A 14,566-nucleotide genomic window follows, 5' to 3' on the forward strand; every position below is an offset into this window, starting at 1 on the left:
TAGATGCTGTAACTCACATTTGAATCCCCAATGTCTGATATACTCAGCACCTGGTGGATATTTATGCTTAATAAATGCTGACTGACTGGTTGAATGAATGAATGAATGAACAAGCAGATGATCAAATAAGCCAGTATGTGAGAGTTGTGATTCAGTATTCCTCTTTGAGGAGATGACAGTTTCTTCAGTGTCTTTACCCTTTGCTTGCTTCACTCTGACCCAACACAGTGAAATATTTGCAAAGACTGTAACTCAAAAGGCATTTTAAAAGAATGCAGTGGGACATAGTGATTTAAAGGGCTAGTATGGAGTATAATAGATGGTGGTGTGACCCTCACCTCTGTTACTTACAAGCTGGGTGACCTGGGTCAAGTTACATAAGCTCTCTTAGCCTCCTTTCCCCATAAAAGAAACTGGACATGATATTATATACCCCATGCGGTTAACATGAGGAGCAAATAAAAGAATGTGAAGCACACGATGTGTGGTATAGGACATATCACAAACATATAATAAATAGTAATGCTCATGATTACAATAAAAATGATAGTGATGATTACTAATACTTAACATAAACATTTTAAAATAGTTGGTGAGCTGCTGAGATAACCTACTGCTCTCTGATACATTTGAGATGAAAAAATATCCTACAAAAAGTAATTTGGATATTCCATGCACACCGTATAGCATAAATATGCTTACTTTACCAATTGATAAAAATAATTATACTTAAGATTACCTTATTTCTATGTCTCTAATTACTGTGGAGAGAGTTTAGATGTTGGGCAGTTAACTACTCTTTTTGTTAATGTCTTAATTTCTGTAAAATGCACTGAATTGATTGCTTGGAAAAGAAAGTTTAAAGCAAGTTGCGCTGACATTCAGCTCTCAAGCAGATAAAGCAGGATTACTCAGCACTACTGACATTTGGAATTAGATCATTCTTTATTTAGGGGGCTTCCTGGGCACTGTGGGATATTAAACATCCCTGAACTCTCTCCTACTATATAATAGTGGTAGTCCACCCCTCACCCAAGGTATGACAAACTAAACTGTCTCCAGACATTGCCAATGCACATGAGGGACAAAATCTACATATATTCCAACACCATGGGTTGAGAACCACTGAGTAGAAAAACATGCTCCATTAGCATTGAGAGGAGGGGACATGGTGGTCATGATTGTACTTTTACCCATGGAAATTTACATGCCAGTATACAAGGATCTGAAGATTTGGGTCCTGAATCACCTCTGCCTTCTACCATGCTTGCTGGAACAAATGTGTTTCTCTGGTCTCAAGTCTACTCTGTAAAAGTTGTCTCACCAGTTCCAGCTCCCTGCTGAAAATTCACACAGCAGCCCCTCCAGGGCTCTGTTTAGTAGAAGCCATCCAGGTGATTTCAGTGTGTTTGCCATGGAGAGGCTCTTCAATCAATGGCCACAATCAATTCAAAGGCTCCTCAAACTCACCCTCGTTGAGTCCTTTACACCCAGCCAGGCTGAAATCAGAGCCTAGAACAAGAGCTTTGCCAGGCAAGAAAACAAACGAATGAAATCTTGATGCAGTTCAAAACCACTGCAGAACTCACTTTCTCCTAACCTAGTGAAGAGCAGGAAAAAAAAAAAAAAAAAAAAGAGCATCACAAATCAAAAGAAATGTGGCTTCACTAAAGAGTGAAAAATCTCAGCCTCAAACCATTCCCTTCAGAGAAAGTGAAGAGACCTTGTGTAATTGGGTCAAAGCTAGGAAGATGTCAAAATTGAGGACAAAACATTTCCAGCAAACCACAGAAAAGACATTTGGAGAAGCTTTTTGTTTTGTTTTGTTTGAGTTGAGTTCTATGTAAATCAATAAATCAATCTTAAGTCTTCTGCAGAGGGAAAAGGTTATGAAATCATGACAATGACTATGAGAAATAAATCTTAATAGTGAAGGCTAAAAAGCAGCATAAAAATATTCTTGTGAGAAAATGTATAGTGGAAAAAGCAAGATACAAATCTGTACAAGTGCTATGAATGATGCTTTCTCAGAAAAAAAATATAAAGAGAATCAGTTCCCATTTACTGAGTAATTACCCATCCCAGGTGTTGTGCTTAGATATAATTTTGCAAAAACATCTCTCTAATCTTTTGCAATTACCCTATGAGGGATGTGCCATTTTCTGTTTTGTTTGTGAAATAAAATAGATACATCAAGCTCAACATTGCAAAAGTAGAAGGAAATGAGATCAAGTCTTTATGACCCCGAATCACCATATTGTTAGCAACTTGATTATATTTCATTCCATATGTAAATGCAGAGGAAAAGACTAGAAGGGGAGATATCAAAGTGAATGTTATGCTAAATTGGTGATCTGGACAATTATGTTTTTATTTTCCAGTTCTGTTATGTTGTTCTAGTATTTATATAGATAGATTTTTTTAAGTTATTATGCTTACCATTTGAAAGGAATGATATTTCTATTCACAAATAAATTTAACCATAAGTTTACTGTAAGATGATAAAAGACATGTTTCCCAAATCTGTAGCTGCTAATATTGATTTGGTTGGTTGGTTGGTTACGGATTTGAGATCTTTCTTTTTTTTTTTTTTAATATAAGCATTTACAACTAAGCACTTGCTTTCATTGCATCCATAAGTTTCAGTATGTTATATTCTACTTTTATTAGTCTCAAAGTATTTTTTTAATTTCCATTGTGATTTTTTTCATTGACACATTAGTTATTCAGGAGTATGTTATTTAAGTTCTACATTCCCAAACTTCCCTCTGTTATCAATTTCTAATTTCATTCCTTTATGGTCAGAGGGCAGACTTGCATAATTTTAATCCCTTGTAAATTTATTGAGACTTTTTTGGGGGGTGCAACATATGGTCTGTCCTGGACAGTGTTCCTTGTGTACTTGAAAAGGATGAGTAGTACTCTGTTCTTGTTGGATAGAGTGTTATATGTGTGTCTGTTAGGTCTGGTTGCTTTGTAGTATTGCTCAAATCTCTGTTTCCTTGTTGATCTTCTGTCTAGTTCTAGCCATTAAGGAAAATGGGATATAGAAGTCCTCAATTATTATCATTAGATTGTCTATTTCTGTGTTTATTCTGTCAATTTTTTAAATTTCTATATTGGGGGGGTCTGTTGTTAGGTGCTAAATGAACTTCTTATCGAGTATCTGGATATATCATTTTGCCTTCCTGCCAACACTCAAAATTAGCCCTTGAGTCAGTAAGAATGACAGTGATGCATAATGCTTAACATTTAAGAGTAATAAGCACCTTATGTTCTCCTCTATCAGAGATGACATCTCTCTGGATGACTGGTTGGTAAATATGTCTTATCTGGACATAAATGTTCTTTGAAAAATAAAGTCAAAGAGTTCTTGAAAATTGAATTTTCTTCTGGTTTTCCTCTTTGGAGAATATGAACCAAATTTGACATTTTCCCTAATTTTTCAGTTTCTCAAAGGAATCACTGAATTGAAATCATATTTCTGAGCCTATTACTGGTTATGGTAAAAAATGTTACTGTCAGCACTTGCCAGAGAAGCTAATCTAGCTTTTAAGTAGTAATCCCCCTAAAATACAAAGACTTGGAAGCTCCCCATTTCTAAGAGACACCAGACTTGCTGTAGTCAAGGTGCCACTATCATCCTACAGACATGCCTTGTGTGCCTAGTAGGTATTAGGTGCATTGTAGTCTTTAAGGATCCATACCATGGCATCAAGAAGATAAAAATCAGAAAACCAATATGTTACAATTTGATAAGTATTACAGCATAAATAGAAGATGCTAGAGAAGTGCTGGAAGAAGGGGGCTGTTACAGACTGAATGTTTGTGTTCCTGCAGACTACTTTGTTGAAGCCCTAATGCCCAATGTAGAGTATTAGAAGGGGTAGGGCTTTGAGGATGTAATTAGATTTAGGTCAAGAGGGTGAGGCCCCCATGAAGAGATTAGTTCCCTTGTAAGAAGTTAGCTGTTTACAAACCAGGAAAAAGGCTTTTGCCAGAATGTGACCATGCTGGCACCCTTGTCTGGGATTTTCAACCTCAAGAACTATGAGAAACAAATGTTGTTCAGCCACCCAATCTATGGTATTTTGTAATAGCAGCCTAAGAACCCTAAAATAAGGGCACCCCAACCCCAACAGGGAATATGATTCTTTTCCAACCTACAAAATTCAGAATCAAAGCTGGTTAGCTGATATAGAATATAGGATACAGATTAGGTTGAGATTATGGGACTATGTATGGGTCCAAGGGAGTGGCAGATCATTTCAACTTACTCGTGTGTGCTGCTGTACAGCCATGTTTCTTGAAGTATGGTCTAAGACCTATGGGTTGATCTCAAAATACTGCAGAGATTCAGGTGCTTCCCTCAGTTCTTAGTGACAAATGGGGATCAATTCCATAGGTTTTCACTTTTATACATGACCAAAAACTAAGTAAATTAATAAGAGTCATTAAAAGTTTGAATTTGGGGAATCACCTGAAGTATGTGTTGATGGATGAATGGATCAAGAATATGTGATGCATATACAATGGAATATCAGCCATAAAAACAATGAAATCACATCATTTGTGGCAAAAGGAATTGTAAGGGAGGACTTTATTCTTAGCAAAATAATCTAGGAGCAGAAAAAAATACCACATGTTCCCACTCACATGTGGAATCTAAAAACGTTGACTTCATAGAAGTACAGAGTAGAATAGTGGTCACTAGAGACTAGGAAAGGGAAAGGAGGATGGAGAAAGGTTGGATAACAGGTGTCAAAGTGCAGTTATATGGGAATAATGGGTTCTACTGCACAGTGGAGTGACTACATTCACAACAATTTCTTATACCCTATAAAGAACTAGGAGTTTGAAGCTTCCCAAAACAAAGAAATGATAAATGTTTAAGGAGAAGGAATTTGCTAAATACCCTGATTTAATCATTACACATTGTATACACATATCTAAATTACCACACTGCACCTTAAATTGTACAATTATGCCAATTTTAAAACGCCAAACCACAAAATTGTTTTGCATTTCTCTGAGACCTTAGTGTAGTGTTTATGTATACTAGTTTAATTATGTATGAAATCTGCCTCCCACATAACACGTAGTCATGCCACCATGCCCAACACTGAAGAGATGCCCTGTAACTTCAGAATGACAATTTCTCTCAAGAGCTTCACCAGTCCCAGAGCTTCTGATTGCTGCTATCTTGGTGTTAACCAGCATTATTGGAGAACTATTCTTAGGATTTACCTTTGTTAATCATTTCTTTTTCTTGTAATCGCTGCATTATTACCACTTTAATATTTATATTGTTCCTTTCCAATTCTTTGTTATCACTGAGTGCTTTTACCACTGGAAAAAGAGGAGAGACAGTATAGGCAAATTGTAGGGTCTTGGCCAAGTGCAGTGGTATACTCCTGTAATCCCAGCAGCTCAGGAGGCTGAGCCAGGAGGATCATGAGTTCAAAGCCAGCCTCAGCAACAGCGAGGTGCTAAGCAACTCAGTGAGACCCTGTCTCTAAATAAAATACAAAATAGGACTGGGGATGTGGCTCAGTAGTTGAGTGCCCATGAGTTTGTTCCATGGTATCATCTCCCCCACAAAAAATTATAAAGTCTTATTTTTGTCTGCCCCAAAATTTTAACAAGTATTGCCCCAGATAACTGTTGAGTCTCACCAAGCTACCTTATTAATGGTGGCCTGAAATTTCCATATGTCCAGAGGCTATCTCTGAGCCTGTTTTAAACCATTCTCTTCCTTCTACCTTGAAATTGTCCCCGACTCCAAATCATCACAAATTCCTCCTCTCATAAGTCTTTACTGCGTAACTTGTTAGTGGATCAGAAACATCTGTGAGATATCTTCAAACACAGAACCGCTGTCTAATTCTTGAATTCTTTCTCTTGGGAAGTAGTTTGACTTTCTATCAAGACTTAGGTATCCTGAGATCAGGGACCAAGTTTTGTATCTATACATCTTAGTACGAAATGAAGAAAGTGCCCAAAGTACAGAAGCATTACAAGGGTTATTTACAAAGCACCTGTGGTCTAATCTCAGGGTTGTGAGGCAGCAAAAATGGACACAGTCTGTTTGGACACCAGCCCTGAGCTGGTTCCCCAGACCTGTGTCGATGAAGCCTGTTGTGGCATCTGCTGTAGCTATGAGCAAATGAGCTAACAGGACTTATGGGAATTTTGCTAATGCAGCAAATAAGTAGGAGTGTACTTGTTTTTCAGACTTTGCTGCTGGTCCTGCCTCTGCATCTGGCTCTTGAACTTACTTTCGTTTGCTTGCTTGCTTGCTTGCTTGCTTGCGGTACCAGGAAATGAACCTAGGGTACTCTATCATTGAGCTATATCCTTAGCCCTTTTAAAATAATTTTTTTGAGACAGGGTCTCACTGAGTTGCTGAGGCTGGCCTCAAAATTGTGATCCTACTTCCTCTGCCTCCCATGTAACTGGTATGCCAGGTATGTGCCAGCCACCACACCCAGCTCTTGGACTTTTGTGAATCACCATCTGACCACCTGAAATCACAGCCAGTAGAATTGCAAGAATCTATGGTTGAACACCCTGCCTTCTCTGCCCTATGCCACTTCCAGCCTGGTTTGGGGCCCCATTTGGGACACTCATATGTCCCTTGGTATATGCTGTCTCATTCTTACCTGATCTGATTTCTGACTGGGTCCAGGTTCTAAGTCCTTTTTTACAAGCTATGATTCCCCATCCCTAATGGGCCTTTATTGGCCTTTCTGATTCTTGTACTGTAATGTTTTTAGTCAATTTCCATGAACAATCTGGCCATGAAATAAAGCAGGGAACACATCTAAAATCCTGCTTAAAAGGAGACACTGATCTTGACTAGAAGGATATGCTGCTCTGTCTTATATGTCTAAAGACTGTATTAATTATAATGTGGACTTTGATTCTTGAGTCTCATGGTTTTTGGTGTTTGTCAGTATGAACACATTAGACTTACTCTGTCTTCAAACCAATGATCTGTTTGATCAAATAATTGGACAATACAGAGTGAGGGTGATTGACGACAAAATGGTGGTCCAAGAAGGAGGAAATCAATCTAACCAGTGAGGGGTTAAATAATGTCTGTTCCAGCGTAGCTATTGCTTATGAGTTCATTAAATCAATGAATGTTAGGAACTGCTCTCCCTCTGTGACCATAGACCTATAACCACTGAAATCACAGGTTTGCAGAACAGATGAGTTAAAAGCAAACCAGAGCACTACTGCTTCTACAAGAAATAAAGATCATTTCTTAGCTTAAAACAATGTCTGTACTCATTTGGAATTCAGATCAATTAATCTGACAACTTAGATGTTCACATTCCTGTGAGATTAAGTATAAATAGGTTTCTCAGAGAGGTTTCACATTAGAATTGTACATGGAGATGTTACAGTTTGGATCTGAAATGTCCCTCAATGGCTCATGTGTTGAAGACTTGCTTCCCAGTTAGTGGCACTACTGAGAAATTTTAGAAGATGGGGACTAGTTGGAGGAAGTAGGTTAGGGGAGTAGGAGGTGCCTTTGAAAGGGATATTTTGCACCTCCCTTTCTCAGCCCCTTTGTCTTGCTTTCTTTTTGCTTTCTGGCTGCCAGAGATAAGCAGTTTTGTTCCACCACGCCCTTCCATCATGAATGTTTGCCTCACCACACACCCAAAGCAATGGGGCCAAACAACCATAGACTGAAACCTCTAAAACCAAGAGTTTTAATAAATAAATCTTTCCTCCCTTTAAGTTCATTTTCCCAGGTACTTTTTCACAGTGACAAAAAGCTAACACAAGGGAGAAGAAACATTAAAGTCTTCTCTGAGAAAATGAAGTGACAAAAATGTGTACTGGGTACTCTGCTACCTTTTCAATATTTTATTGAGTTGATTTTGTTCTCTGTTTACTGCAACCAAACATCCAAGGCTACTGAATCAACTGCTGCTATGTACCAATGCAAGGTCCTTTCTGAGCTCATTTTTAACAGCCCTTCCTTGAATCTTCAAAGCCAAATTCTTTTGAAACCAGAACTAGGGTTAAATTTAGGTCAGCATGGATTTCACAAAAGCAAATCCTTTAAAGTTTGCATTAAAAAGTCATATGTCTAACTAGACGGCCTTGTTCAGCTGATGATAATATTACAAAAAGTTAATTTCCCATCTCTAGGCTTTCTCACAAGGAAGTTCTGTAGCTTCATTCCAAATGGATTGGAAGATTTCATCTCAGTTTCACAACACAAGCAGGACTGTGTATGCTTATCATCAGTTTGCTCCATTCTGTCATAAATAATATCAAGTGCATGTAGCCACATGTCAGGTCAGTTCCCGTTCATGTCATTTTGTCCCCATCCAGGTTCCTGGGATTCATTTCTATGGGCATGGATTCCTCTGTTTTTTTTCTTACTCTTTTTTTTTTTTACATAACTGAACTACAAACCTTAAATACTGTTTTGTTTTTTTTTAGTTTGACTCAAAATGGCTATTCTTTTTCTCTAGACTACAAAGATATCTTTTTTGCAGAAGTAGCAAATATTCTAGTAAATCCATTCACGTATGACACAAATAACATTGCCACAATATATTGGATTGTCTCACAGAACATTTGGTTCTTCATTCTGTCTTAGAGGAAAAGATATATCAGGGCCTCATCTGCCCCACTGCTTGCCTCTGCCTTCTAGAAGGTCAGAAAATTTCACCCCAACACCAACAGGGAGTGTGTAATCCATCTGAAAGGTGTGATGGGAAGAAGGGGTTGAAGCAGTATAACAAGTAGGTGATAGCATGAACTTTGAGGTCAGAAACCCTTTTTATGATGTATGATAGATGGAGAACATCAGCTTCTCTAAGACTCATCTCAAGAATTAGGACAATAGTTGGGTATCAAGAGGCTTATCAGAAACAATAGATATAGTGCTTTTCACAAAGTATCTGGCACATGGTAAGTGAATAATAAGTGCTTCTAGTGTTCAGCACATTGTAGATATTAAATATTGATTGAATAATTGGGCAAGTGGACAAATGAATGAATGACCATTCAGTGAGATAAAAGCCTGTTTTAAGTTCTCAGTATAGATTCCTCTCCTGTAAACATCTGCTTAAGAAATGGAATAGATTGTGCATGGTTGGGTTTAGTAATGTTAGATAAAGGTACATTTGCTCTCCTCAAGTCTTTTGGAGAAAGAGCAATGATTTGGGTCAATTCTACAATCCTCCTGGTGGCAGAATTTCTATACCAATTGACAGGAGCCTGCTTTACAGATAGAGGGTGGGCTGAGCCCCCAGCAGGGGGTCATTGTTGAACAGATAAATTAAAATGAAACTAAAGTCACAAGGCCTGCTTGAATTGCCTTATTGGGGGTAGCATGTATAGTTTTGAACCTTCACTTGCTCCATCCACAGGAGTTACTACAAGGTACTATCTGCCTTACACATACCTGGGTTAATTCTTGTCAAGCCCTGAATTCCTATTCTGTGCCCCTTCACACTTCCAGACCTGTTCATCTCCTTGCTCCTTGGATCTTCTAGCTAAAGGAATAGTCCACTGCTCTTTGTGGTATGTGAGTGGGGAAACTGAAGCATGTGGATGAAAGAGGGATCCCTGGATCCCAAGACCAAAAGGTCCTTAAATCCATTCCCCAAGCATTTTTCCTCTCCTCACCCTTCCCCAACCCAGAAGGGTGACCATAAAGGAGCTGGCAGGCAAACGTCCTCAATTTCTGACTAATTGTAGAATAAGATGAGCCCCAAAGCTTGGCTTTAGCAGAAAATGCACCAGAGACATACTAGTCTAAATTGAAGGCTCCTGGTACTTAATAAAATTCCAGACTTCTTCTGTGGAAGGTTTCCTCAAACCATTTTATAGTGGTGTTTTTGAGACAAACTACTTTTTAACTCACCTTTTTTTCTGCCAACTACTGTTCAGCTTTGGGGACATATTTCAGTTCACTTTTAATATTCTGGATCTCCGATAGGTTGACCGCAGGTCCTGGAAGTTTCTTTGCTCCCGGAATTGGCTTCTTCTCCTCATCCGAGGTGAGAGGAGCTCCCTGAAGGGAAATGAGAAGATATTCAACTCCCTAGAAAAGATATTTGATCCTTCTCTGGCTCATAGACATAAACCAGAAAAAAAAACAAAGCAAGAATGTCAGATTGTGATTCTAGTACAATTTCTTTCTCTTGCATTATTGAGACAGCCTCAGTTCCAATAAGATCTAGAGTTTAGTAAAATAAATCTGGAAGAACAAATTAAGTAACTTTAGTGTATGGCTGGCTCTAATGATGACGTAGTTCAGGAATTTTCAAGGTTTTATTTGAGGTGCTGTGGCTGCCAGTCTTTGGTCCCATGATATCTTTGAAAAGTATAAACAAAAGGACATAAGGGAAACCACTTTGAAGGACAGAGTGTGAGAGGCCAAGAGAGGAGGCCCAGCCTTCTCCTCCTGCTTTGAAAGTATTTTAAATTTCCTATCATGACGTGTTGTTATGTTTTTGTCGCAGCTTTAGGGCAATATCTACATCCTGTCCTTTTTATGGCTCTTCCAATGCCCAGTTACAGATACGCACAAGCATACTTGATGATTGCTGATTAATTCATTAATCTTGAGAATGTACCATAGTGACAAATCCACACCTCTATGTACATACACCCAACACACATACAACAGTGACTATAAGACAATAAGATCAGTTGCTGTGTATGGCTCCAACTCATTATTACAGAAGAAAGTTGCTTCTTAGTATATTCTTTCTATTTGCTAGAGGTGGGGGAACACAGTCTTCCAAGGGCCTGGGAAGAAGCTATTTAAGAGAACATTTGATCACCTTGGCAGCCTTGAGAACATGCCTCCTATCAGTTTACTGCAGGGAGGGTACTCGAATGACAGTCCCAGCTGCTTCACCCTAAAATCCATCCGTCACCAGCTGAGGTCACGCTTCCCACGGCTGCTTGTAACCAATGACTGAGTGTGACAGGAATCCTAAGGCAGGTCTATTCCTGGGAGACACATGACACTTCAACAGAGCAGCTCTGGCTGGAGAATTGACCTTAGAGCAGCCTGGAAGTCTGAACTGCTTCCGCAGATCCACCCCCCCTCCATCCTTCTCACCTTCCCCTGCAGTGTGGTCTGACTGGTGCTCTGACAGCCTCCCGCCGCTCCCTCCCACTTTTCCTTACAAGCAGTTTCCTCAATAAATATTTTGCATATCTAATCCCATCCTTGAGCCTGCTTCTTGGAGGACACAAACTAATATGGTCTCAAATGTGAGACTGGCAGAGTTCCACTTTGGGGGCCAATACCTGGGTGAATTAATACAATTCCAAGGGGAAAGGAATAAGAAACTGAATGTCTGCCTTCTGTGAAGCCCTAGGCCCTCCAGCCTAACTTGGCAGCCCTGTCATTGGGGTATTAGAGCTGATGTCATGTGTTAGTCCCTGCCAGCTCCTATGCCTAGTTCTCAGATTGGTTAGAACATGAAGAACACTTTCAAGCTTCTCCAAACCCTGACAAATTACTTGGAAGACATTTCTTTTATAGACACATTTTTAAATTGCTTATTAGAGGGAATGATTAGACACATAAAATATTGAGGTGATGTTCTTCTACTAAGGGCTAATGACTTTTCCTATAGTCATTTTCTCTGAATCTGGTATAGTACTGATGAAATGGCTAACATGTCACCCACATGAAATGATAAAGGAAGTCAATGTAGACTATACCTGCTGTAAATACAGCTTCTGCAGGTCAATGTACAGAGCCATAGGATTGGCTGCTTTTCCTTACACACACACACACATTCATCATTTATAAATATAGATATAGAAGCAGTAATTAAAGCTGTAAAACATCTACTTGGATGACTAGGTATTCCAAAATGTTCTTTGTTGGGCTTCCAGGAGGGACTTTTTAACAAGAATATAAAGTATTGCTTTTTTTTAATATGTGTAGCAGTGAAATGAAAAATGTTTCCTCACTTATAAATGTTCCCATGGTTGTTAGGTGGGTAGATCTTAATAAAGAAGCCTGAAGGAGAAAAATGTTTCCAATTCCTTCTGTTAAGTTCCCCAGTAAGTCATATCTTTGTAACATCAAAATGTGCTCCATTGGCACATTTAACACATAATATCTATCTCTGAACTTATGTGTCAATGTACATGAGTTATGTGAATATATGCAGATGAATAATGGTAATATTTAATAGTGGGCATCTTCCTTTCAAGTTATTAAAACCTCAGTGCACTGTGTTGTTTTTTTTTTTTTAATCAAGGTAAGACTTTTAGTTTTTGATTTGGAGAGGTGAGATATAATGGAAAATTATAAGTGGATATATTTAATAATTTGACATTATGATATTGACTCAGGAAGGGGGTTAATGGTGGTGCATTTTTTAAAACTGAATCTTCTCTCATCTTTTAAAAACTTAATGAAATACAATTCTATTTCTTCCACGAATTTGTTGTTATAAGGATTACAGTAAATTAAGGCATGAACAAGCTGAGTTCCAGATGGCCTCATTTGGCTAATTAAGTTCATTCTTTTTGTTTCTTTTTCATAAATAGATATTTGAACTGAGAAGGGACATGGAGGACATTCTTTGGTTCAGATGAAGAAAGGATGGGAGAAGCCTTATAGACCACAGACACATTCCCAGTTTTAGGAATGACTGTTGGGAAGGAAAATGCTTGTTTTGGAAGTCAGAGTATTTGTAAAGGTTAGCAAAACAGTGAAGCATTTTCCAGCTCACTTGCTTTCATATTCCTCTTTGCTACCGGATACTTTACTGAGTTCTCCCCTGAGCTCTCCTACGTGGGGTGACAGTCTACTGTTCACTCATGCCCAAACACTGAAGACTTAACAATAACAGCAAACACTACTAGCTGTTCTAAGTTATACATACTTGCTCATTGAACCCTCATACCAGCCCTATAAATCTGGCACTACTCTTACCTTACTCACAAGATTTAAGCCCAGGAGAGCTGAGAAACTTGCTTAAGGTCACACAGCTAAGAAGTAGCTGATCCAGAATTAAATAATATGTTCACATTTTGAAGAGACCTGATGGAAAGGGAAATATTTAACAGAAAATCCCAACATGCTATTTTGTGGCTCGATGACATTTTGATCAAAAGAGAGATTTGGGGGGGTTGGGGATGTGGCTCAAGCGGTAACGCACTCACCTGGCAGGCGTGGGGTACTGGGTTTGATCCTCAGCACCACATAAAAATAAAATAAAGATGTTGTGTCTACCGAAAAGTGAAAAATAAATATTAAAAAATTCTCTCTCTTGGTGGAGGCTTGTCAATACCTTTCCAATCACTTTAAGCCAGCAGCTGCTTGTCATGCAAAAGACCAGGCCTGCCTATGAGGATTTGACTATGAGGTTCCTGGCCAGGCAAATGCCAATGTCTGACAGGCCAAGCACACAGAGGGTGCACTCTACCTGGGGGAGCAAAGCAAAGGGCCAGAGCTTGAAGCAGGAGAGCCCACTCCTCTAGAAAACCCACCAGTCCTCACAGTTCATTTCTGCTTGTGTGATAAGGGAGCTCCCCAGCTCTACTTTCCTCTTGCCCACTGAGCCCTGTGAAGAAGTGTGGCATCACTGAAGAAATACTCCTGGGGTCTCTGGATCTCTGTGGATACCTCACTCACTCTATCATGTGAAGAATATTAGTTGGCTATTTGTATATGTGGCTGGTTTTAAAATATATATTCATAAACTAGACTATCCATTCTTGATTATTTTAGAATGTGCTGGAAACCTCAGATTGGGGACAAAGCAAGAGTGAGAGCAAAGTGCTTCCCTAGCCCCCTCAGTGATACACTTATGTGGAAGAAAGTACCAGTTGTACAGAGAAGAATCAAGGACCATCTGTACCACAGAGAAGAAGTAAGATGCGAGCCTCCAAAGCAACTGTTACATCAGTCAATTTAATGAGAAAGAAGGTCAAGCTACCTTCTGATTAATTGCCACTGTAGTGACAGACACAGCTTAAGAGGAAACATGAGAAGAAAATCTAATGACAACAGGCATAGGAAAAATTCCACTGCCTTCCATTTTACCTTCCCATGGCTCTTTCTCACAACATGCAAAACAGTAAGTCCAGGGGTCTCTCATAAAAATTGGACAATTAGATCAACTGATGAATAATCATTTATCAGATACCTACTAGACTATGCCATATCCATTATATCACAGATTATTTTATCACAGCAACACTCTGAAGAATGGAGGAGATACAATTTCAGGCACACTTTCAAGTACTTGACTCAGATCCTGGATGGAGAATTCATGAGTTAACTGGAAGGCAAGTTACAGAACTAGAACTTAGGGTTATATAACAATTGAAAAGCAAGGTAGGGAACTGGGGTTATGGCTAAGCGGTAGCACATTTGCCTGGTGTGCATGAGGCACTGGGTTCGAGTCTCGGCACCACATATAAATAGATAAAGGTCAATCAACAAATATTTTAAAAAAAAAGAAAAAGAAAAGAAAAGCAAGGTAGGATCAGGTCTTTTAAACTTGCATATTCAACAATTTTATTCATCAAAGGTAACTTAGTAGCTGAA

At 38.9% G+C, this 14,566-nt stretch overlaps 1 protein-coding gene across 2 annotated transcripts in view; it reads right to left on the reverse strand.

Annotated features, from left to right (window-relative positions):
• The window catches only part of Smpx (small muscle protein X-linked), a 53,139-nt gene that overhangs the window by 22,239 nt on the left and 16,334 nt on the right, over positions 1-14,566 (reverse strand). For both annotated transcript variants that reach the window (XM_077107246.1, XM_077107247.1), the window contains exon 4: positions 9,899-10,048. In XM_077107246.1, coding sequence (XP_076963361.1) covers positions 9,914-10,048 — 135 coding nt within the window. In that variant the 3' untranslated portion in view covers positions 9,899-9,913. The remainder of the gene's footprint in view (positions 1-9,898; positions 10,049-14,566) is intronic.

Source organism: Callospermophilus lateralis, chromosome X, assembly GCF_048772815.1.
Source record: "Callospermophilus lateralis isolate mCalLat2 chromosome X, mCalLat2.hap1, whole genome shotgun sequence".
NCBI classification, from domain to species: Eukaryota; Metazoa; Chordata; class Mammalia; order Rodentia; family Sciuridae; genus Callospermophilus; species Callospermophilus lateralis.